Source organism: Pygocentrus nattereri, chromosome 1 (genome assembly GCF_015220715.1).
Source record: "Pygocentrus nattereri isolate fPygNat1 chromosome 1, fPygNat1.pri, whole genome shotgun sequence".
Taxonomy (NCBI): Eukaryota; Metazoa; Chordata; class Actinopteri; order Characiformes; family Serrasalmidae; genus Pygocentrus; species Pygocentrus nattereri.
In genome coordinates, this window is record NC_051211.1 from 54,341,372 (window position 1) to 54,363,675 (window position 22,304).

General features: G+C 41.8%; 1 protein-coding gene across 1 annotated transcript; it reads left to right on the top strand.

Moving 5' to 3' along the window:
- Positions 1-95: 95 nt before the first annotated feature.
- slc25a3a (solute carrier family 25 member 3a) lies at positions 96-16,499 on the top strand. Its single transcript, XM_017715395.2, has 8 exons — positions 96-413; positions 2,568-2,731; positions 5,118-5,245; positions 5,371-5,550; positions 6,403-6,584; positions 7,758-7,930; positions 9,586-9,696; positions 15,655-16,499. Exons 2-8 carry the CDS (start codon positions 2,587-2,589, stop codon positions 15,816-15,818), a joined length of 1,083 nt encoding a protein of 360 aa, XP_017570884.1. The 5' UTR covers positions 96-413; positions 2,568-2,586; the 3' UTR covers positions 15,819-16,499.
- Positions 16,500-22,304: the final 5,805 nt, after the last annotated feature.

Genomic DNA, 22,304 nt, shown 5'->3' on the forward strand with positions numbered 1-22,304 from the left:
GAATAGTCTGTCTCTATAAAGAGTGGCCTAATCTCCTTACGCCTCCTGCTGCCCCGGCCTAACTAACTCTGAGCCCTTGAAACGCGGCTTGCGACATATGTCACCCTTTCTTATCACTCAGTGGACGCAGAGCGTCTCAGTTCCTGCGGTTTAGATGGAACATTTAAAGTTTTCTCACAGTGAACAAACTTAAAATAGTTTTTATTGGTAGGTTTTATTTCTCCACAGCCAAACGTCTCATGTTCCTGCGTGCACGTTTCAGAGTCGTCCCTCGTCCATCTCTGCCCAGGCGTAAAGCCACTCTTCCTCTCTCTGACGTCAGAGAAGGACGAAGTGATTTAGTTGAGCGAGGTCATCTGATGTCCGAGACTGGCCAGAGGCTGCTGGAGCCGTTCAGTCCCCACGCTGAACAGGTGAGAACCTTCATTTCTTTACCTTGTGATCCCAGACGTTAGGAATAACGGAATTCTGGTAACAGTCTATTAAAGCATGCAGACGTCCAGAACTGGGGGGACTTTTGATTTATAATTTTTCTCTTGACCTCTAGAGGTGAGCAGAATGCACTCTTCATTCGATTGGGTTCAGTTTAATGGGTTTGTACCTTTCTGAGTGTTTCAAATGATAAAACTCAAGTAATAATAATAATAATAATAATAATACAGTGCTGGAGGGTCTTCTGGGATTGTCATTGTCAAAGACATTCTGGAAGGATATTAAAGAGGAGCTGGGGAAAAATCGTGGACCCATTATTGTTCTTGCTGGACGTGTTGGCTGAACACTGATTTACCAGTGGTCAGTGTTACATACTGCATGTTTTGTTGATGGTTGTAAGAAAATTAATAACTATTAATTGGACGAAGCCTAATCCCCCATCAAGCGTTCAGTGGTTACAGAAGGTCAAGCATGTTTATATGATGGAACAAACGACAGCCCAGCTACAGTGAAAACGGCCTGTTCTAATAAGACGATGGGAACCTGCTGTTGGTGACCTCAGGGCTTTGTGCGTGGAGGTGTAGAACGTGTGGAGATGCATGTTGTGTATGATAAGTGAAGCCCCGACCTCGAGGGGAATTTCTGTGTTAATTGCCAGTCAATCTGTGTTAATGGCAATAAAGTAAAAAAAAAGATAATGATACATTTTATTTATTTAGCACACTTTTCACGACAGCGTCAACTTAAGGAGCTTTACAGAAAAATAAACAGAACAAAACAAGAAAAAAACAAAAGAAGAGTCGTAAGAATCTACTCAAAAAGATCCTGAATAAAAAACAGAAGCGCGTTTGTAAAAAACAGAAGCGCGTTTGTAAAAAAACAGAAGCGTGTTTGTAAAAAACAGAAGCGCGTTTGTAAAAACCAGAAGCGCGTTTGTAAAAAAACAGAAGCGCGTTTGTAAAAAACAGAAGCGCGTTTGTAAAAAACAGGAGCGCATTTGTAAAAAACAGAAGCGCATTTGTAAAAAAACAGAAGCGCTTTTGTAAAAAAAACAGAAGCGCGTTTGTAAAAAAACAGAAGCGCTTTTGTAAAAAACAGAAGCGCGTTTGTAAAAAAACAGAAGCGCTTTTGTAAAAAAAAACAGAAGCGCGTTTGTAAAAAAACAGAAGAGCTTTTGTAAAAAAAAACAGAAGCGCGTTTGTAAAAAAACAGAAGCGCGTTTGTAAAAAAACAGAAGCGCTTTTGTAAAAAAAAACAGAAGCGAGTTTGTAAAAAACAGAAGCGCGTTTGTAAAAAACAGAAGCACATTTGTAAAAAAACAGAAGCGCGTTTGTAAAAAACAGAAGCGCGTTTGTAAAAAAACAGAAGCGCTTTTGTAAAAAAAAAACAGAAGCGCGTTTGTAAAAAAACAGAAGCGCTTTTGTAAAAAAAAAACAGAAGCGCGTTTGTAAAAAAACAGAAGCGCGTTTGTAAAAAAACAGAAGCGCTTTTGTAAAAAAAAACAGAAGCGCGTTTGTAAAAAACAGAAGCGTGTTTGTAAAAAACAGAAGCGCGTTTGTAAAAAACAGAAGCGCGTTTGTAAAAAAACAGAAGCGCGTTTGTAAAAAACAGAAGCGCGTTTGTAAAAAACAGAAGCGAGTTTGTAAAAAAAAAAACAGAAGCGCGTTTGTAAAAAAACAGAAGCGCGTTTGTAAAAAAAAACAGAAGCGCGTTTGTAAAAAACAGAAGCGCGTTTGTAAAAAACAGAAGCGAGTTTTTAGGAAAGGAATCTGCCTTTTCATCAGGTCCATTTGAGTGCTTCACATTTATTGTTCTATTTATTATTTCCTGAATTTTCCTCTGTTCTTAATTTATTTTTTCTTTTCTTTTTTTATTTATTCCTGAATTGTTTCAGCTCCTGGGCTGCTTTACTGTTGCTCGCTCTTCTTACTTTAAAGTTGTGGCATTTCATTTTAGACCAAGGGGATCAGAAAAAGGGGAAGATTAGAGCTTTACCAACAAAACATTGAGCACTTTTGTTTTATTTTACTTATTTTTGACTGTTTCTGTTTTTTATGTCAGTGAATAGCAGCACTTTACCTTCAGAGTAGGTAACCTCTCTAACCTCACCTGTCTGTTCTTTTATCCCTGTGCAGCTAAGCCTCTGACCTGACCATGTACCCGTCCACGCTAACGCAGTTAGCTCGGGCCAATCCCTTCCACTCCCCGTTAATCTCCTTCCACCAGCGAGACGAAGGGAGACGCGCTCCCCACTCAAAGGGAGGCGCTCGCCGCAAACTCGCCGCAGCTTCTTACGATGGTACCTACCCTACATTAATACACTGAGCAGTGAAGGTGCTAAAGGGGAATTCCACTCATTTCCCAAAATTCCTGCATATTTCATTTAATAAGACGTAAACAGAGTAATTCAGAGTGGTTTGGTGTGAAATGGTTGATTGTAGAGGCTCCTGCACGTATGACTGCATATTATTTTACATAATTTAACGAAATCTGTGATCATTTTCTCTGCAAATCATTTTTATTTATAATACTTTTATTTTGCTTTTGTCATGATTTTGTTGCTTTGCTGAAATTATTTCACCTTAAATGGGAATTCTGCGGAAGTCCAGAGAGGCCTTGAGGTAGATATAACTTTTTGGATTGTTATCATGAGATAACGTTAATTGTCTTGTGATCTCAGGATAACAAAGTTGTTTTATTGAGATAATAAGCTGATTATATTGTATAATGTAATTGTATTATACAAGTTAATGATCACAAGATAACTAACCAAAGTTGTAAAGTTGTTATCGTGAAATCACAAGATTAAATGAACTTGTTATCTCAAGAAAACAACTTTGTTATCCTGAGATCACAAGATAATTAGCTTGTTATCTCATGAAAACTTTTGTTATCTCAAGATGACAAGATAACTAAATCGTTATTTCAAGATAATAAGATCATTTACTTGTTATCTCAGCATAACAATCCAGTAAGTGATATCTACCTCATGGCATCTGGACTCTGGAGATGGGACTGATGTCCCCATGACGACAACTATCCAGGATCACCAGTGAACCTACAGGAGTCTCCTGAGTTTATATGGAATGTTAATGATGGGAAAATTGTCATAAATCTGAAATGAAGTTTAGCTTACAGCACCTTGTATGTGCCTCTCCACCTCAGTTGTTATTGTGAATTCACAAGATTAAATTAACTTGTTATCTCATGATAACAATCCAGAAAGTTATATCTACCTCAAGGCCTCTCCGGACTTCCATAGAATTCCCATGTAAGGTGAAATAATTTCAGCAAAGCATCAAAATCATGACAAAAGCAAAATAAAAGTATTATAAATGAAAATGATTTGCAGAGAAAATGATCACAGATTTCGTTAAATTATGTAAAATAATATGCAGTCATACGTGCAGGAGCCTCTACAGACATCCACCTGGACTTCTGTAGAATTCCATCAATGGTTTTCAGATTTCTGCTTAAATGGTTGAGGTGTGATCAGACTGATGTCGCCATGACTGCAACACAAATATAGACGTTTTATTTACTATCCAGAACCAGCAGGGAACCTGCACGGGTCTCCTGAGTTTATGGGGAATGTTGATGATGGAAAATCGTCATAAATCTGAAAATAATGAAGGGACTGTTTGCCTTACAGCACCTTGTATGTGCCTTTCTGTGAGGCAGCTTTTAGAGGCGGGCGTCTTGGGCCAGGTTCACAAAAATGTCTTAGAACAGAGAATCTTCTTAAATATGAGTTCTTCCTCACTTCATTCTCAAGAAAAGGATTACAAGGAATTGCTGTTCTTTAAGTAACCTCTTAAGAATTCTCTTATTTAGTGTTTTTGGACTTTTTTCTAATGTGTGGTTTTCTCCACCCTACGACAGCCTTGCACTCGTCTTAGGCAGTGACAGTCGACGAGGTCAGCATCGAAATTTCTCCGGGACGCTGCCTCTGCTGCTCCTCGTCCTCGTCCTCGTCCTCGTCCCACAGTTATCACATTTTCCCGTGTGGATTTTTTTCTTCTTGGCTGTTTCTTCATCCCTCCGTCACCTCTAAACGCTTGGTGTGATGTTTTTCCTCCGTGTTGCTTCTCTGAGTGGATTAAACTGAATAACAGTTCATACAAATTCAAAATGTGTTTTGCGTCATTTATGGTATGTCGTAAAATGAAAAAACAAACCAAGAAAATAATCAAGATTATCGTGAGAATATCTTCATTTTTCCCAAGAACGACATTTAAGAACATTCTTATGAACTTCTTGGTGTTTGTCTTAAGAACCCTCATAAGTATTTTCTTAAGAAAGCTTTTGTGAGCCCGGCCACAGGACCCCCACAGGACCACCACTGTGAACAGTTCTGGCTCGGTAAGTTTCTCTAGAGTTTCCCACTGAACCGAGTCTGCTTCCTTCTCAACCATTTCATCCTGCAGGAATTGTGAAACATCAGAGGAGAGTCCTCTTTAAGAGGGTCTCAAGACAAATAAAGCTGATTTCTAAACCCCACCCTTGGGAGAAGAGAGGAGGGTAATATAAGGGTTTCATTAGAAGAACTTCTGGTGAGGATCTAACGTTGCTTTCCATCGTCAAATCCAGCAGCATCAAGCATTGCGTGTATGTCCATGTCCTGCAGCCATAATTTCAACAGAAGCTGCTCTGGAACTGCTTTGCTTTGCTTGCTTCCTTTGTAGAGGCGGGTGTGAGCTGTGAGTACGGGTCCAACAAATACTACGCCCTCTGTGGCTTTGGAGGCATCCTGAGCTGTGGACTCACGCATACGGCAGTCGTGCCCCTTGACCTGGTCAAATGCCGCATCCAGGTTTGCACCTGCATTTTTCTGCGTCCTCTAAGAAAACGATCTGAAGTCCACACGTGAATTCACAGACATCCATAAGCCATTTAGAGGAGAAAGGAGGTTGTAACTGACTGTACATTGTCTTTCAGGTGAACCCAGACAAATACAAGTCCATCTTCAACGGCTTCTCCGTAACTCTGAGGGAGGACGGCTTCAGGGGCCTGGGCCGAGGCTGGGCCCCGACCTTCATTGGCTACTCCATGCAAGGCCTCTGCAAGTTTGGCTTCTACGAGCTCTTCAAGGCCTTTTATAACGACATGCTGGGAGAGGTGCGCTAAATGAGCTGTATTATCTTACCTGTTTAGTCACCATGACGACTTCAGTAGGGAATGAATTCCGGACCATAGCTATTCCAGAATTTCAGTTCCTACCTTTATAATCTCATCATTAACTCCAGATCAGAAAACAGCATCACGCAAACATCCTAACTAGACTAAACCTCCTAAATCCTGTCCTAACTTTAGGATGAACCCCAGCAGGGTCCCGACTTCTGTTTGACGTCCGTTTCTCTGGTTCTGAGGCAGCTGAGTCAGGCAGCGTAGTTCACTACCAGCATCATGAGCTCCATTTATTTCTACTGTAAAACGTGGCTTTCACTGGGAGATGTTTTTCTCTTCTAACTCTGCGTTTTAAACATCTCAGACGCTGCCGACTCGAACTCCACTGCCCCTCTGATCACCTTCCTGTGTTAATGTTGATGATGAAATATTACAGCGATGGTGGTGAATAATGAGGAGGCGGAGCTGAATGTGTGTCTGTTTATTAGGAGGAGGAACGTCAGCTCGCTCGGCTAAAGCGTTTGGGAAACGGAGACTGAAACTGAGAGCAACTGATAAACAGCAGGGGGCGCTCTCACAGTATTAACTACTTACAGTTTACCACACTTTAGTTCTGTTTGCCTATTTTTACATCAGTAACTGTAGCTGTCTGACTTAACTAACTTGACTATTTTGGTTACGTGGTTACGTTTCAGCTGTACGCATATAGTCAGTTGCTAGGTAACAGACATGACAGTTGATTCTCGACTTTGAACGAGTAAGTTAGGATTTCCTAACTGGAGATAAGATGCCGCAAGATAAGATAAGATCAGGTTTGCTTCTTCGGTCATCTCTCTTAAACAGGAGAACGCCTACCTGTGGAGGACGTCTGTTTACTTGGCCGCCTCTGCCAGCGCAGAGTTCTTCGCTGACATTGCGCTGGCACCCATGGAGGCGTGTAAAGTGCGTATCCAGACGCAGCCGGGATACGCCAGCACCCTGAGAGAGTGCGCCCCAAAGATGTATGCCGAGGAGGGACTGTGGGCGTGAGTACGGTTCAGTTACTGGAGGCTGAGCATCGTGAGAATGAGCATAACGGGCACGATCATGTGAAGCGTTGCTCAAAACTTGCAGTGAGGGGAAATAAGGTTTTATTACATCAGAGAAAATCTATTCATTGGTCCACAGTCTTTATTAAACACTTATTTAATGTAACTGATATCATATTTATGCTCAAAATTACCTCATGACTCCAAATTGGTCTTAATGACTGGAACAGAGTGCATTAATAAGTAAACAAACTCTCCCAATGTAAAGTAATAAACATTAATACATAGATCAAGATGATGTAATACCCAAGTATTCAAAAAGTATTCACTTTCATTTTTTCAAGTAATCAGACACTTTATTTATTATTTAATATGCTTCCAGTGCGTATATCTAATTCAGATTTACATACATATTGGCCCTTATTCATCAAATGTGTGTTAAATAAAATAATCGCCTTTAACATTGGATGAACTTCTTTGCAACTGATTTATGAAACTTTTTCTACAGAGATTTGAGCATAAATGACGCATCAGTGGCGCCTCGGTGCGTGAAATCAAGCGCCGGCCAACCAGCACCTCATTTACATTAAGCACACCCTAATTCATGCCAGGAGCCAGTAAAACATTATCCAGTGGCTTGTCTGATCCACTCACACCAGTGCAACACACACTAACACGCCACCACTACATGGTATAGAGAGAGAGGGAGAGAGAAGTTCATATAGGTACTGGAAGTATATTAAATAACAAAAACGTGTCTGAATACTTGAAAAGTGAATACTGAGTCCTAAAGATGTGCTACTTGGGTTTTACAACATCTTGATCTATATATTAATGCCTATTTACATTTTGAGAGTTTGTTGGCTTATTAGTGCACTCTGTTCCAGTCATTAGGACCAGTTTGGACCCATAAAGTCATATTTGGTGAGCATAAATATGCTATATAAAGTACATTAAACAGGCTCCTAAGTGTTTGTATAGACTGTGGACCAGTAAATAAATTTCCTCTGATGTAATGAAACCTGGCAACTCAAACAGGCTCTCGGTTTTAATGCCTGTCACTGCCATTTGAAAATGTAAATAAAAAAAGCAATAAGCGTCTTGAAGGTTCAGAAAGGAGCGTGTGGACGGATACGTACCTTGGACAGATGCCTCTTCTTGTCCTCACAGCTTCTACAAAGGTGTTTACCCGCTGTGGCTGCGGCAGATCCCCTACACCATGATGAAGTTCGCCTGCTTCGAGCGCACCGTGGAGATGCTCTACAAGTACGTGGTGCCGAAGCCTCGCAGCGCCTGCTCCAAACCCGAGCAGCTCGTGGTCACCTTCGTAGCGGGCTACATTGGTGAGTGACTTGGGACGTCATCGGACATCAGTAGAACCGCATGTTACAGTATGTGTGTGAGGTAACGTGTAGTTATGATGGTATATTACTACTACTGCGCCCGTAGAAACCGCTCCCTAACAAAAACAAGGATAGGTTTTAAAGCTCTGCTGCTAGTTTTTAAGGCTCTACATGACCTTAAAGCTCCTTACATCACAGAGTGTCTGTCTGGTTTTGATCTTAGATCTGCAGATGCTCCCCTTCTGCAAACACCCTCTGTGAAATACCGAATACCTGAACTGCGGAGCTCGGTTCACCTTTTATTAGACTGTCAAGCTCAGTGCTCACTTTTAAGAAGCACCTAAAAACGCAGCTCTTTAACTGTTTAATTAAAACTAGTTATCCTTTAATTTGATGTGTCATTTTCTTCAGTGATTCTAAATGTGTGCTTATAATTTTCTGTATTACTGTTAAGCTTTATCTCCTGTCTGTAAAGCACTTTGATCTGCCACCAACATGAAGCGTTATAACATTAAAAAATATTAAATTATTATTATTATTATTATTCTTAACAATGGTTCCCCAAGGGTTCTATAGTAAAGGCAGTGGTTATATACAGTCATATGCCACAGTTTGAACACCCGTGGTCAAGTTATGCTTATTTGCTCAGCAAATGAACAGAAATCCAGCATTAAAATAAACAGAAATACGTGCTACTTATGAATTACATAGCTTTAATTCCTGTATTAATGAGAATTTGTTGAAAAATAGAAAAAATGAACTTGTGTTCGGATCATATGCCACTGAAGAGACGCCGTCTGTTTATAGTTTAGAGCCCAGATTTGGGGAAAAACGGGTCGACTTTCAGTAGAAAAACAAACTTCAAAAACAAAGTTCAGCTTCTTTTATTATAAGGGTTTAAAATGACATCACCGTCTATTAGACTGGAGAGAAGAGCTACAGCCTCACACGACGCCCAGCTTCTGAATGGAGCTTATGGAGTATGAACGTTATGAAGAACATGACCGAGAGCGGTTTGGACCCACCGGTGGTCTCAAGGTGTTAAAGAGGCTAAGGGAGCGTGTTACACTCACATGCAAACGTTTGAATACCCTCAGTTCCTAAATGAAAATGGGTTATGGCCTCTACAGGGGACACACTTAAATATGACATTTAGTGGGCCCAGAGTTTTATTACACACTTCTATAAAGAACCGTTCAGCCAGTTTGCAGTTAAGTCCCTGTAGTAACGACCTGGTATGTAATAAGCCTGAGATTTTAAAGGGTTGAACTGGGTAAGTAAACAGTTCCTCACTGTGCATTAAAATGTGCAGAAGCGGGTTCCCTGTAGGGGGCGTGTTCACTTATTTACACTTAGGAAGTCAACAAAACCTGAAATTTGACCAGGGGCACCCAAACCTCTGCACCGCTACTGTGTTTTGAAAAGTAGTATTTGGGCTCAAGCAGCTCGATTTGAGATGCAGAGAAATAAAGAAATGCTTGAATCGCAGATTGGCAAAAAAGCGCAGCTCTCGCTGTTTATTAAGCTCGTTATTAATATTATATCGATATTAATAAGGAAATTGAACAGTGTTTATGAGGAGTGAGTGCAGCTCTTTATGCCACAGGTTCTGTTCTGAACTCTTATCTGAACTCTGGGCTTTTCTCCCCGTCTAGCTGGCGTGTTCTGTGCCGTGGTGTCTCACCCAGCTGACTCGGTGGTGTCTGTGCTGAACAAGGAGAAAGGCAGCTCGGCTGCACAGGTGCTTAAGAGACTGGGGCCCAAAGGTGAGTCTTTCAGTTCACGTGGACACGTATACAGCGATGGATCAGTGACCGGGCCAGTTCCCAGAGGCCTCAGACCTCATGGCCCGGCTCAAAAACTGGAGGCAGTCTACTGCAGATGCAGAAATTCGAAGACTAAATGTAAAGACTAAATAAATGAAGGCCACCTTATTTAAAGGGGAATTACATTAACTGTTCAAACGTTGTGAATAGGTAAATCTTTAAGATGTAAACAGGTCAATCGGAGTGGTTTGATGTGAAATATGCCTTTCTAAAGACACCCAACAAATCAGCATTGTTCACAGTGGTGTTGATAGGAACCAGACATCTGAATGTGTCTAAAAGTTACCTTGCAGAAAGATATTACACAAAAAAAAGTTATGAATATGTTTCCTGATGCTTAAAACACTATTTTTCCATACTTTTAATATAAGGCTTTGACCTAAAACACATTTTTTCTGCAAACATTTTTGTCTCCAGGTTACCCAATATTTTACCATCATTAATGTTACATTAGACATGTGTAGGTTCACTAGTACCTTTTTGGAAAATGAATAAAGTAATATATGTTATATATACGCTATATGGTCAAAAGTATGGCCAACACTCCTAATTATAGAGTTCAGGTCTTTCAGTCATACCTCTTGCTAATAGGTGGATAAAATCAAGCACACAGCCATGCAGTCTCCATAGACACTGGCAGTAGAGGGTCGTACTAAAGAGCTCCGAGGCTTTATACGTTGAGCTGTTATAGGATGCCACCTCTGCCACAAGTCAGGTTGTGAAATTTCTGCAGTGCTAGAGCTGCCCCAGACAACTGTAAGTGCTATTATTGTGAAATGGAAGCTTCTAGGAGCAACAACAGCTCAGCCAAGAAGCAGTAGACCACATAAACTCACGCTGTGTGCTGAAGTGTATCACTCACCAGACGACCCTCTGGAAGCAACATCAACATGAAAACTGTGCATTACGAGCTTCATGAAATGTGGTTTTCATGGCTGAGCAGCTGCATATAAGTCTAAGGTCACTATGCGCAATGCCAAGTGTTGGCTGGAGTGGTGTAAAGCAGAAGTGGAAATATGTTCTTTGGAGTGATGAACCAGCTTCTCTATCTGGCAGTCTGATGATGAATCTGGGTTTGGTGGATGCCGGGAGAACGCTACCTACCAGAATACATAGTGCCAGTAAAGTTTGGTGGAGGAGGGATAATGGGCTGGGCTGTTTTTCAGGGTTTGGGCTCTCAGTTCCAGTGAAGGGTGATGTTGATGCTACAGCACAAAGACATTTTACACAATTATATGCTTCCAGCTTTGTGTCAGCAGTTTGGAGAAGAGCCTTTCCTGTTCCAGCATGACTGAACCCCTGAGCACAAAGCAGCTCCATAAACACATGCAGTGGTCAATTTGGTGTGGAGGAACTCCAGTGGCCCTCACAGAGCCCTCACTGTGAGCCAGACCCTCTCGTCCAACATCACTGTCTGACCTCACAAATGCTCTTTTGACTGAATGCGCACAAATTCCCACAAACTCTCTCCAACATCTTGTTGAAAGCTTCCCAGAAGAGTGGAGGCTGTTGTAGCTGCAAAGTGTGGCAGGGGCAACTCTGTATTAATGCCTATGATTTTGAAAAGGGATGACCAACAACCTCATGGTTAGGTATCCACATACTCCTGGCCATCAAGTGTGTATAATGACCCCTGGTTCCTATCACCACCACTGTAAGGAAATCTGAGTCTCTTCAATGAATCATTTTACACCAAACCAATCTGAATGACTTTGTTTACATATCAGTGATTAAATTCTACAGAAAAGATTTAAAAGATTTAAAATATTACTGTACAAACTGTTTATTTTTTTTCCAGCTCAGTTCATGGCAGATGTAGATGTAGTTTTTTCTTTAGTTGTTTCAAAAAAAGTGGGGGGGTGTGGGGGGTTGGGACAGGGGTCATTTGAGACTGTGATCTGTCCAAGCGCACACAGACACATAGAGTGTGCAGTGTTCTTAGTGACCACCTGGGGTTGCTCTTGTCCCACAACTGCTGGCTTTAGAGCAGACGGTTCTGCGTATATCTGAACTTCTTCAGTCTCATGTTTCGTTCTGAATCTAATGATCGCTTTTCACTGATCCTCATTAGGGCTGCATTTTGCCTTCCAAAGTTAACCAAACGAAATACAGTCTGGGCACCCAGACATTTGCATATTGCATTCCAACATTTCCGATATGTGAGATAAATATAGTCACATGAGAAATAAACAAAAAGATTCCCAAATGGAGCTGAGTGACTTCATCCCCAATATCACGGAGCTGCATTACCTATTAGCCAAATACACCGATCAGGCGTAACATCATAACCACCTCCGTGTTTCTGTGCTCACTGTCCACTTCATCAGCTCCACTTACTGTATAGCTGCACTCTGTAGTTCTACAGTTACAGACTGTAGTCCATCTGTTTCTCTGATACTCTGTTACCCTGTTCTTCAGTGGTCAGGACCCCCATGGACCCTCACAGAGCAGGTACTATTTGGGTGGTGGGTCATTCTCAGCACTGCAGCAACACTGAGATGGTAGTGGTGTGTTGTGCTGGTCCAAGTGGATCAGACACAGCAGTCCTGCTGGAGTTTTTAAACACTGTGTCCACTCACTGTCCACTCTATTAGACACTCCTGCCTTGTTGGTCCACCTTGTAGATGTAAAGTCAGAGACGACAGCTCATCTGCTGCTGCACAGTTTGTGCTGGTCATCCTCTAGACCTTCATCAGTGGTCACAGGACGCTGCTGGCTGGATATTTTGGTTGGTGGACTGTTCTCAGTCCAGCAGCGACACTGAGGTGTTTAAAAACTCCAGCAGCACTGCTGTGTCTGATCCACTCAGACCAGCGCAACACACACTAACACACCACCACCACATCAGTGTTACTGCAGTGCTGAGAATGATCCACCACCCAAATAGTACCTGCTCTGTGAGGGTCCATGGGGGTCCTGACCACTGAAGAACAGGGTAACAGAGTATCAGAGAAACAGATGGACTACAGTCTGTAACTGTAGAACTACAGAGTGCAGCTATACAGTAAGTGGAGCTGATAAAGTGGACAGTGAGCGCAGAAATAAGGAGGTGGTCATGATGTTACGCCTAATCCGGTGTGTATTGATAGGAGTGGACATTACATATTTCCTTTATACAGCTGTTATTCTTTTATAAACGTTACGTTCAAAATAGCTACAAATAGACGGCATTTTGGGATAAAACTCTTAATACCTAGTTTAGATGTGAGCTTCTGTTGACCGTGCAGTAAAGTGCGTCAGACTGAATTACACCAGATTTAGGCCTCCTTGTGTCTTGGTCAGATGACCTCTCTCCTGCAGATCCCCCAGTTCTCTTTTTCTCCAGCAGTGACACAACAATCGCCAAGATGTTGAGAAATAACGACGGGCCCTTCACTGAACTAGGACCCGAAAAAAAGTGAACTTTACACATGTGTGGCTTTTCTAAAGGGGCAATTCAGATGTTTACACTCGCGCATTCCTTTTGTTACGCAATCGCTAATGAGCATAGACTAGAGTCCAGAAGTTTGGAATCACTATTGTAAATAATGTAACACGACTTTTGTTGTGGATTAATGTATAAAAACATTCTGTAATGAGATCCGTGGTTATCGGTAGTTGGTTGGTGTAGTGGTTAACTCTTTTGCCTTCTATGCTGTAGACTGGGGTTCAATCCCCCACCTGGGTAAGCATCCTACACTATACCAATAAGAGTCCTTGGGCAAGACTCCTAACCCTGCCTTGGCCTCCCTGTGTAAAAAAAAGATCACATCGTAAGTCGCTCTGGATAAAAGAGCGTCTGCCAAATGCCTTAAATGTAAATGTAATTATCCGGGAGGAGTTCGGAGTAGAGCCACTACTCCTCCACATTGAGAGGAGCCAGCTAAGGTGGCTTGGGCATCTGATCCGGATGCCCCCTGGACGCCTCCCGGTGGGGGTGTACCAGGCACGGCCTACCAGGATAAGACCCCGGGGTCGTCCTAGGACCCGTTGGAGGGATTACATCTCTAAGTTGGCCTCGGAAGCGGCTTGGGGTCTCCGGGAATGAGCTGGAGGAATTTGCGAGGGACAGGGTCGTCTGGGATTCTCTGCTCTCCCAACTGCTACCACGACCCTATCTGGACTAAGCGGTTAACGATGATGATGATGATGATGATGATGATGATGATGCTGCTATTATTCAGATAATTTGTTGAAAGCTTAAAAACAAAGAGCTTTTGATGGTGAACTGTAGATGATTCCATAATAATTGAGAAAGCTGTATGGCATCAAGAATCAAGTTATAATGAAATAAACGCCTCAAATTCAAAGCGGTGACCAAATCTCGCTGACCAGTGACGTTAAGTTCACGTGCTGCTGCTAAAGAGCGTCCCATTCTATTGCTGAAGCCTTTCTTTAAAGAACTGTTTTAAAGCTGGTTCTATATAGAACCAAAAGAGGGGTCTGCTATTGCTATAAACCATAGAACCTTTTTGGGACTGTCTAGAACCCTTTTTACTATAATAACTCATGGATAATAATGTACTACCACTATGGACACATTAAGAACCTGCAGTTTTAGCTGATGCTTACTAGTAAACCTTCAACAGTAGAAAAGAAATAAAGAGAAAATACTGTAATCAAATTTACATATTCAAAGTTATTATCTGTGCTTAATGGAGTAGATCCCATCTGTCTCATACTTAAGCAACAGAACACAGGGGGAGTGCGTTATCGTGAAATAACATCACGGCTGTGATTTGGTGGCTGTAGATCATCACAGAATAAAAAGAATAAAATGAAATGTTTTGGGAGTGCAGGTGCACTAAAAGCTTAACCTTCCTCTTTAATATGATCTCAAATCTTCCAGAGCCTCCGGGTTATCAGGACAGGAGATCCAAAGATTAGGGCCATGATGGGAGAAGGCCACCTTACCACTTTTTATAGCAATAATAATAATAATAATATTAACAATGCTAATAATAATAATAATATGAATAAAAACCCAAATGTTAGGAAGAGAAATTTTGTCCTTTCAACAAAAAAAATCAAACCACCTTGGAAGCCACAACATTTTATGTCCATTTTACCATCTTGTCTGTAAATGTGTCTCAGTTTGCGCTGATGTTCTAGTCCAGGCTATAAAATATAAAATAAACAAAAACACCGACTTACTGTGCTCTGCATTAAGCTGTAGCTCAGCTATAGCCGCTTTTCTCACATCTCCAGCAGGAAACTTTTCCTCAGAAGTGAAGTGATTTCTTCTAACTTGTCTCTTAACATTCCACTTTCATGAGGCTGCTTGTTATAATTTTCCAGTTCCATCTTAAATGGACCAGAATGTAACTGCTGCACCATTTAAGGTGGAACGAGAAGCTGACATTAGCTTTGTGACTTTGTACTGTTTGTCAGTTTCTTGTTGCAGATTAATCGTATCATTAATCGGATTAATCGGAGTGACTATAAACACTAATCAGTCCATTCGTCTCCAGATTATCGATGTCCGTCTTAAATCTCTCTCTTTGCCGTTTCATAGCTACTAGCTGGGCGAGACTGTTGTCTGTGTTGCTATGGTGACCAGCCGTCTGCGCTGATCTTCAGGGTTAAAGGGTGAATCAGCAGTTCTACATTAACTCCAGCGTTTAAGACCATTTACTGTTAAACTGTGTTGAAGGACCAGCTGAGCTTTATTTTACTGTAGAGGAGGATTATTTTATTATTACCTACCTGCATGTTGCCAAGTTAATTGTCTGAAGTCTTATTTGAAAAGGTCAGCTGCTCTAGACCGTCCCATTCTCTTGCTCTTCTGTGGAGATTACGCCAGCTGTGAACACCTGTATCGGCAGTGTGTGCACCTTAAAGTAGCTGAATTCACTCTTTGGATACTTTTGGACTCACAGTGTATATTTATGTAATTCAACTGCTATGTTTTCGCTGCAGGTGTGTGGAAGGGGCTCTTTGCTCGTATCATCATGATCGGCACGCTGACCGCCCTGCAGTGGTTCATCTACGATTCGGTGAAGGTGTACTTCCGCCTGCCCCGCCCTCCACCACCAGAGATGCCCGAGTCTCTAAAGAGGAAGATGGCTCTGGCAAGCCAATAGACCCCCGAACCTCCAACCTCTCCATGAGCAGCTGTAGTCAGACCCAGTTTCCACAGATGAAAAAAGGTCCACCAGAATGTCAAGTGGCTCTCAAACCAGTCCTCAGGGTCCCCGAGACATTTTTGCTCTATCCCTGTGCGTTGCAAGTTGGGTTGGAGACAATTTGAGGACCATCTGGGGGTCTCTGAGGACCAGTTTAAGAACCACTGTCATAAAAGAACCACTCTTAGCTCCCTAAGTCACCTGTCAGTGAGGGGATCTTTAAAGAAACGCCTCAAAACCTTTAGAACCTCCACATAATGCAGTGGTTCTGTACCAGTTGAATGTTTGTCCAAATAATTGTTCACCCAAGTCAAAAGCTGTTTAGAAACCTATATTTTTTTAAGCGTTTATCATTGCTGTCATGGTCTTTGCATCTCCAGAATAATAGCTTTACTGGAGAAGGAAATGTTCTCATTTGTAATGCACATTAATGCAATGGAATTCCAAGAAATCAATCAATTAAATGCAGTTGGACTGTTTGAAATATGTTGATGAATTTTGGCAAAATTGTTGAACGTACATTCAGTTCTGGGTGTGGAGGTTCTGTCTGTGTGTAAAAGGCTGTACACTGATGGAATATATCACTGTTCTGTTAAAGTCAACCTTTAATATTATATTAAAATGTGAGTCTCAACTTCACAGTTCACCTGTTGTGCTTCTGTAAAGGGTTGAAGCCTTTTCTTCTTACTTTCTGGGCAGATATCTGGCTGAAAAAAAATTCAAGGTGTTCCTCACTTAAACCTGCCCACCTTTGCCAAAGCCCTATTGGAGCTGGATTAGTATTCCTGGAGGAGCTCCAGTATTGTAATTTGTAAGTGATTTAACTGGGTGAGTCGTACAGGATAGAGTATCTGTATAATCTGATAGTCTGCTTAACACTCACTTCAGCATTAAGATTACACTCTTGGGATAAAGGGTTCTTTGCCTCATAACAATGGAACACTCTTTGGTGCTATAGAGAACCCTTTTCAACAAGGTTTCATATGAAACCATCTATGGCACATTCTCCATCAACCCATTAATAAGGCAAAGGTTTTTTTTAAGTGTTCATGGTTTTATATAGAACCATGGTTTCTTTACTAAAGAACCCTTGAAGAACCACCTTTTTAAGCGTGTTGAATTAAACGGATCCAACCAATAAGCAACACTAACTCACAGCTAATACCAGACAGAACAGCGCTAAACTAGTGGACTAAAGTGGACTTGACCTTCATGTTGCCCAAGAGGACATAAATCTCTCTTTAATTTAATTTGAATTTCATTCTGCTTACAATTAGCCACAATTTGAAGGAGAACTGCCGTGTTCAAATGGTGCCGAAAAATAAAAAATGACAAAAATAAATGAATAAAGTGAACAACAAGGGGTTAGAGAGCAGCATGCCGGCATGGTGGTGCAGTAGGTAGTTCCTAGCAAAGGTAGGTAGCCTCACAGCAAAGAGGGCCTGGGTTCGAATCCCTGGCCGGGCGACTAGGGTCCTCTCTGTGTGGAGTTTGCATGTTCTCCCTGTGTCTGCATGGGTTTCCTCCGGGTTCTCCAGTTTCCTCCCAAAGACATGCAGTCAGGCCAATTGGACATGTTATGTTGCCCTTAGGTATGATTGGTTGTGTCTGTCTGCCTTGCGATGGACTGACGACCTGTCCAGGGTGTATCCTGCCTTCCGCCCGATGGGATAGGCTCCAGCACCGCCCCCCCACCCACCCACCCACCCACGACCCTGAGGGAGAAGCGGCTTAGAAAATGTTTGTGTGGGATAGAGAGCAACTCCTGAAAAACAACCCCACACCATGATCCCCCCTCCACCAAACTTTACACTCGGCACAATGCAGTCAGACAAGTACCGTCTCCTGGCAACCGCCAAACCCAGACTCATCTATCGGATTTCCAGATGGAGAAGCGTGATTGGTCACTCCAGAGAACACGTCTCCACTGCTCTAGAGTCCAGTGGCGGCGCTTTACACCACTGCATTCCATGCTTTGCACTGCGCTTGGTGATGTAAGGCTTGGATGCAGCTGCTCGGCCATGGAAACCCATTCCATGAAGCTCTCTACGCTGTTCTTGAGCTGATCTGAAGGCCACATGAAGTTTGGAGGTCTGTAATGATCGACTCTGCAGAAAGTCGGTGACCTCTGCGCACTATGCCCCTCAGCATCCGCTGACCGCTCTGTCATTTTACGTGGCCGACCACTTCGTGGCTGAGTTGCTGTCGTTCCCAATCGCTTCCACTTTGTTATAATCCCACTGACAGCTGACTGTGGAATATTTAGTAGTGAGGAAATTTCACAAATATATTTCAACATATATCGTGTTAAAAGTAACACGCCATGTGTCTCCAACTGAACGTGCTGAATGTGTCTAGTTAGAGACAGAATGTGTTGTTTGAAGAGTGCAGTCCTGCTCAAACAGGGATTTAGTCGGACTAATTTACTGCCATTGCCGTTCTCACTGCAGGTTTGTTTTGGAGAGGAGGGAATGTTAGGAGACAGCTGTGATTGGCTGAGAGGTTTTTGAGTCATTATTTTGAGGACAGTCCATTTCATTTGAAATTATTATTTGAGAGGGCTTTCCACACGTGATGAAATAAAGGAGTTCCGAAAATAAAGGAGTTTGTCCTAAACAAGTTTGAATAGCTTTCATTTTTATTACCTTAATTATTTGAGCCAGGTTAGCATTTTAGAGTACAGGTCACCGGACGTGCAGTGAATAGAGTTGTTTGTGGCAAAGCAGCAGGTGGTCTGACTCAAACCATTAAGCCAAAGGATGTGGCATTCATAAATGTCCTGCCATGACTGTGTTAGCCATTAAAATCAGTCACTAATTTTCCTTTTTCGCTCTGCATGGAAACGCATGATGTTGTTAGAACACAGCTGTTAATTTGCCTTGGAATAAAATGTTTGAGAAACTTTTTCGGGCCACAGATGGAGAGTCCCATGTTCCACTTTGACATAAATTTGCACCCATGATTGTTCGGTGTACTCTGAAAAACATGAAGTACGAAGAGAATCTCTCCATCTCACTAATAGATGCCCATTCTGGAAGCTTTCCCCAGGTTTGAGAACAGAGGCCCGCGTACGTGAAAGCGTGTGTCAGACTGTTCTTCGTCCTCTCCGTCCTCTTTTCTCCTCATCAGGCTGTGAGTAACAGCTCCGCTGACCCTAATACTGGCTGCTGGGCGTCCACAAATGGAGCTTATCAGAGCACAGGAGCTGCGGGGTCACCTTGTGCACGTAGGAGTGTGCTTGTGCCGCACTTTGTGTGGCCGTGGTTGTATGTGTTCCCGGGTCCGCGGGATCTCTAGGCTCTAATGGAGACATCCATGCGTCACGCTGCTTAGTGAGGAAGTGTGTGGTGTGAATCATACGCAATTGTGTGTGACTATTGTCATTATAATCCATTTGGTCCCTCTAGTTAATGCGGTTTTCAGGCCCCGAGTGTGGAGCGAGGCGGTCGAGCCTGCTTCTGAGAAATGGATTCTGTTAACGCTCCCTAATTTTCTTTCTCTTCCTGGATCTCTGACGCTGAGGGTCAAAGGACTGGACGCCGCAGGACGGCAGACCCTTTTGCGTGTGCTTTTTTTCTGTTAGTAATTGCTGAAAAAAACGACCTCCTGTTGAATAATGCAGCTCTGTTTAAAGCGCCTGCTTTTACACCTGGTTTATTGTGATTTATGCAGCACCGTGTCTCATGTTCTGTCTCAGAAACTCTGTCTGGAAAAGCGAATGTGAACCTGCAACCCTGGGCTGAATGGCACCAAGTGAAACGCGGTCACTAACTGAGCGTCTGATGGTCCTGCAAGCTATTTTTGTGAACACAGACAGGGTGGATTAAAGCAGCTGGTTAGCTCTCTCATGCCTATTACAGCCTCCGCATTCGCAATGACTGGGATCTTACAGGCCCCGGAGACAAATTACCGGCTCCTGACACACTACAATAACTTTCAGTGACTAAAAAGCTCCTCATTTCTACGCCTCAAATGAGCTGCCGCTCAAGACGTGCCGCTCCACCCACCTGTTAGACCTATTTAGGCTGAAATAGCCAAGAGGTCGTGCTGCAGGTATGGAAAAGATCCATGTGAAGTCCGTTAGGTCACCGTGGATGAGCTGCGTTATGAATTAGAGTGAGATAAATTGACCTCATATCCAGCTGTGTAGTGTGGATGGAAGCTGATGGATCTGTCTGTCCGTCATGTTTGTGTTAGTATATACAGTCGTAGTTTAAACATGTAAACGTGATGTTAAAGCACTGCTTAAATATTTCAGCTGTTATTAATTTATTATTTTTTCATTATTTTTTTAATGTAAATTTTTGTCCTGATGATTTTAGTTTGGTTTAGTTGGTAAATTTCATTTCAAGTTTTTCAGTCCCTTGAAAATTTGCTTGGCTGTAATTTGCTTGGCTCCACTGTAAATGAGGGTCAACCTTGATGTACTTCCGTGTCGAAATACAGGCTGATTAATTGATTGATTGAAGATATTAGTTAGATATTAGATTTCTAATATGTGCAGAGTTTAATACAGTGTGAGTCAAAGAGATTTCAAATGATTGATTTCACTTCTAAGTCATTCCAGATCAGTGCGGTGAGCTGTAAACGGTTTAAATGAGCATAAAGTTTATTATGTAATTCTACAAGGTCTCAGTCTGAACCTCCTCCAGCTGTACGGACGACATCAACACCACAGTCAAACTCATCCCAGACTGGACTGAGCGTGCCGGGCGTCGCTGCTCTCATGGCTCTTTCAGTGGGATTTCGGAGATCATCCAGTGCTGTGGAACCAGCGCCGAACGCTCTGAGCTGCTGGAGCTTCACTGCTGATGAAAATCACACAGCACAGTTATGACGGATTCACTCTGATTGACGAGGAGCCAGTCAGAAACTCTATGACCCCCTCTTTCAATTGGATTGTGATTGGTTCCTCGACGCCTCACTGTTGTAAAATGATGGTGCTTTGAAATGGGATGAATCTTTTAAATCATCCTGTATACTGGAAATTTGAAAAGGTTAATTGTGCTGTAACTTTCGCACATTCCACATTTTGTGCTTTATTTTTTTCCAATATGTTAAATTCAGCAATTAAGCAGTAACTGCGCAATAAAATGTGCATTCACTGTAGAGGATGTGTCGCTTAGAAAAGCAACATAAACATGCAATCTGACCAACCACACTGGTCTTGAGGGTCTGCAGTGCAATATTAAGCCATTAGGAGAAACTTCTCTCCTGCAAAAAGCTCCTCTGAAATAGCAGGCTGTGCTCTGCTGGAGTCGCACGGCTGAGGGGAGGACATCCTGAACTCTCACGCTGGGGAACGCATGAGAAAAGCAGGACGCTTTGGTGTGCACTGCATTAGACACAGCATGAGTTCAGGCTTTACCACCTGACTCTGACTAAATGAAACCTCGTGCCCACTTAAACGCAGATTTTAAATCTAGTGTTTGTTACTGCATTTTGACCTGCCTCAACACAGTATGGTACAATAGGTTGAAATAAGAATGACACTATAGCATACTAAGCGTAGTAACTGTTACCCATAATATCAGTTACTTAGTATAGTAACTGTTACTTATAAGGTCAGATACTAAGTATAGTAACTGTTACTTATAAGGTCAGATACTTAGTATGATAACTGTTACTTATAAGGTCAGATGCTTAGTATAGTAACTGTTACTTATAAGGTCAGATACTTAGTATAGTAACTGTTACTTATAAGGTCAGATACTTAGTATGATAACTTACTTATAAGGTCAGATACTTAGTATAGTAACTGTTACTTATAAGGTCAGATACTTAGTATAGTAACTGTTACTTATAAGGTCAGATACTTAGTATAGTAACTGTTACTTATAAGGTCAGATACTAAGTATAGTAACTGTTACTTATAAGGTCAGATACTTAGTATAGTAACTGTTACTTATAAGGTCAGATACTTAGTATAGTAACTGTTACTTATAAGGTCAGATACTTAGTATAGTAACTGTTACTTATAAGGTCAGATGCTTAGTATAGTAACTGTTACTTATAAGGTCAGATACTTAGTATAGTAACTGTTACTTATAAGGTCAGATACTTAGTATAGTAACTGTTACTTATAAGGTCAGATACTAAGTATAGTAACTGTTACTTATAAGGTCAGATACTTAGTATAGTAACTGTTACTTATAAGGTCAGATACTTAGTATAGTAACTGTTACTTATAAGGTCAGATACTTAGTATAGTAACTGTTACTTATAAGGTCAGATACTTAGTATAGTAACTGTTACTTATAAGGTCAGATACTTAGTATAGTAACTGTTACTTATAAGGTCAGATGCTTAGTATAGTAACTGTTACTTATAAGGTCAGATGCTTAGTATAGTAACTGTTACTTATAAGGTCAGATACTTAGTATAGTAACTGTTACTTATAAGGTCAGATACTTAGTATAGTAACTGTTACTTATAAGGTCAGAT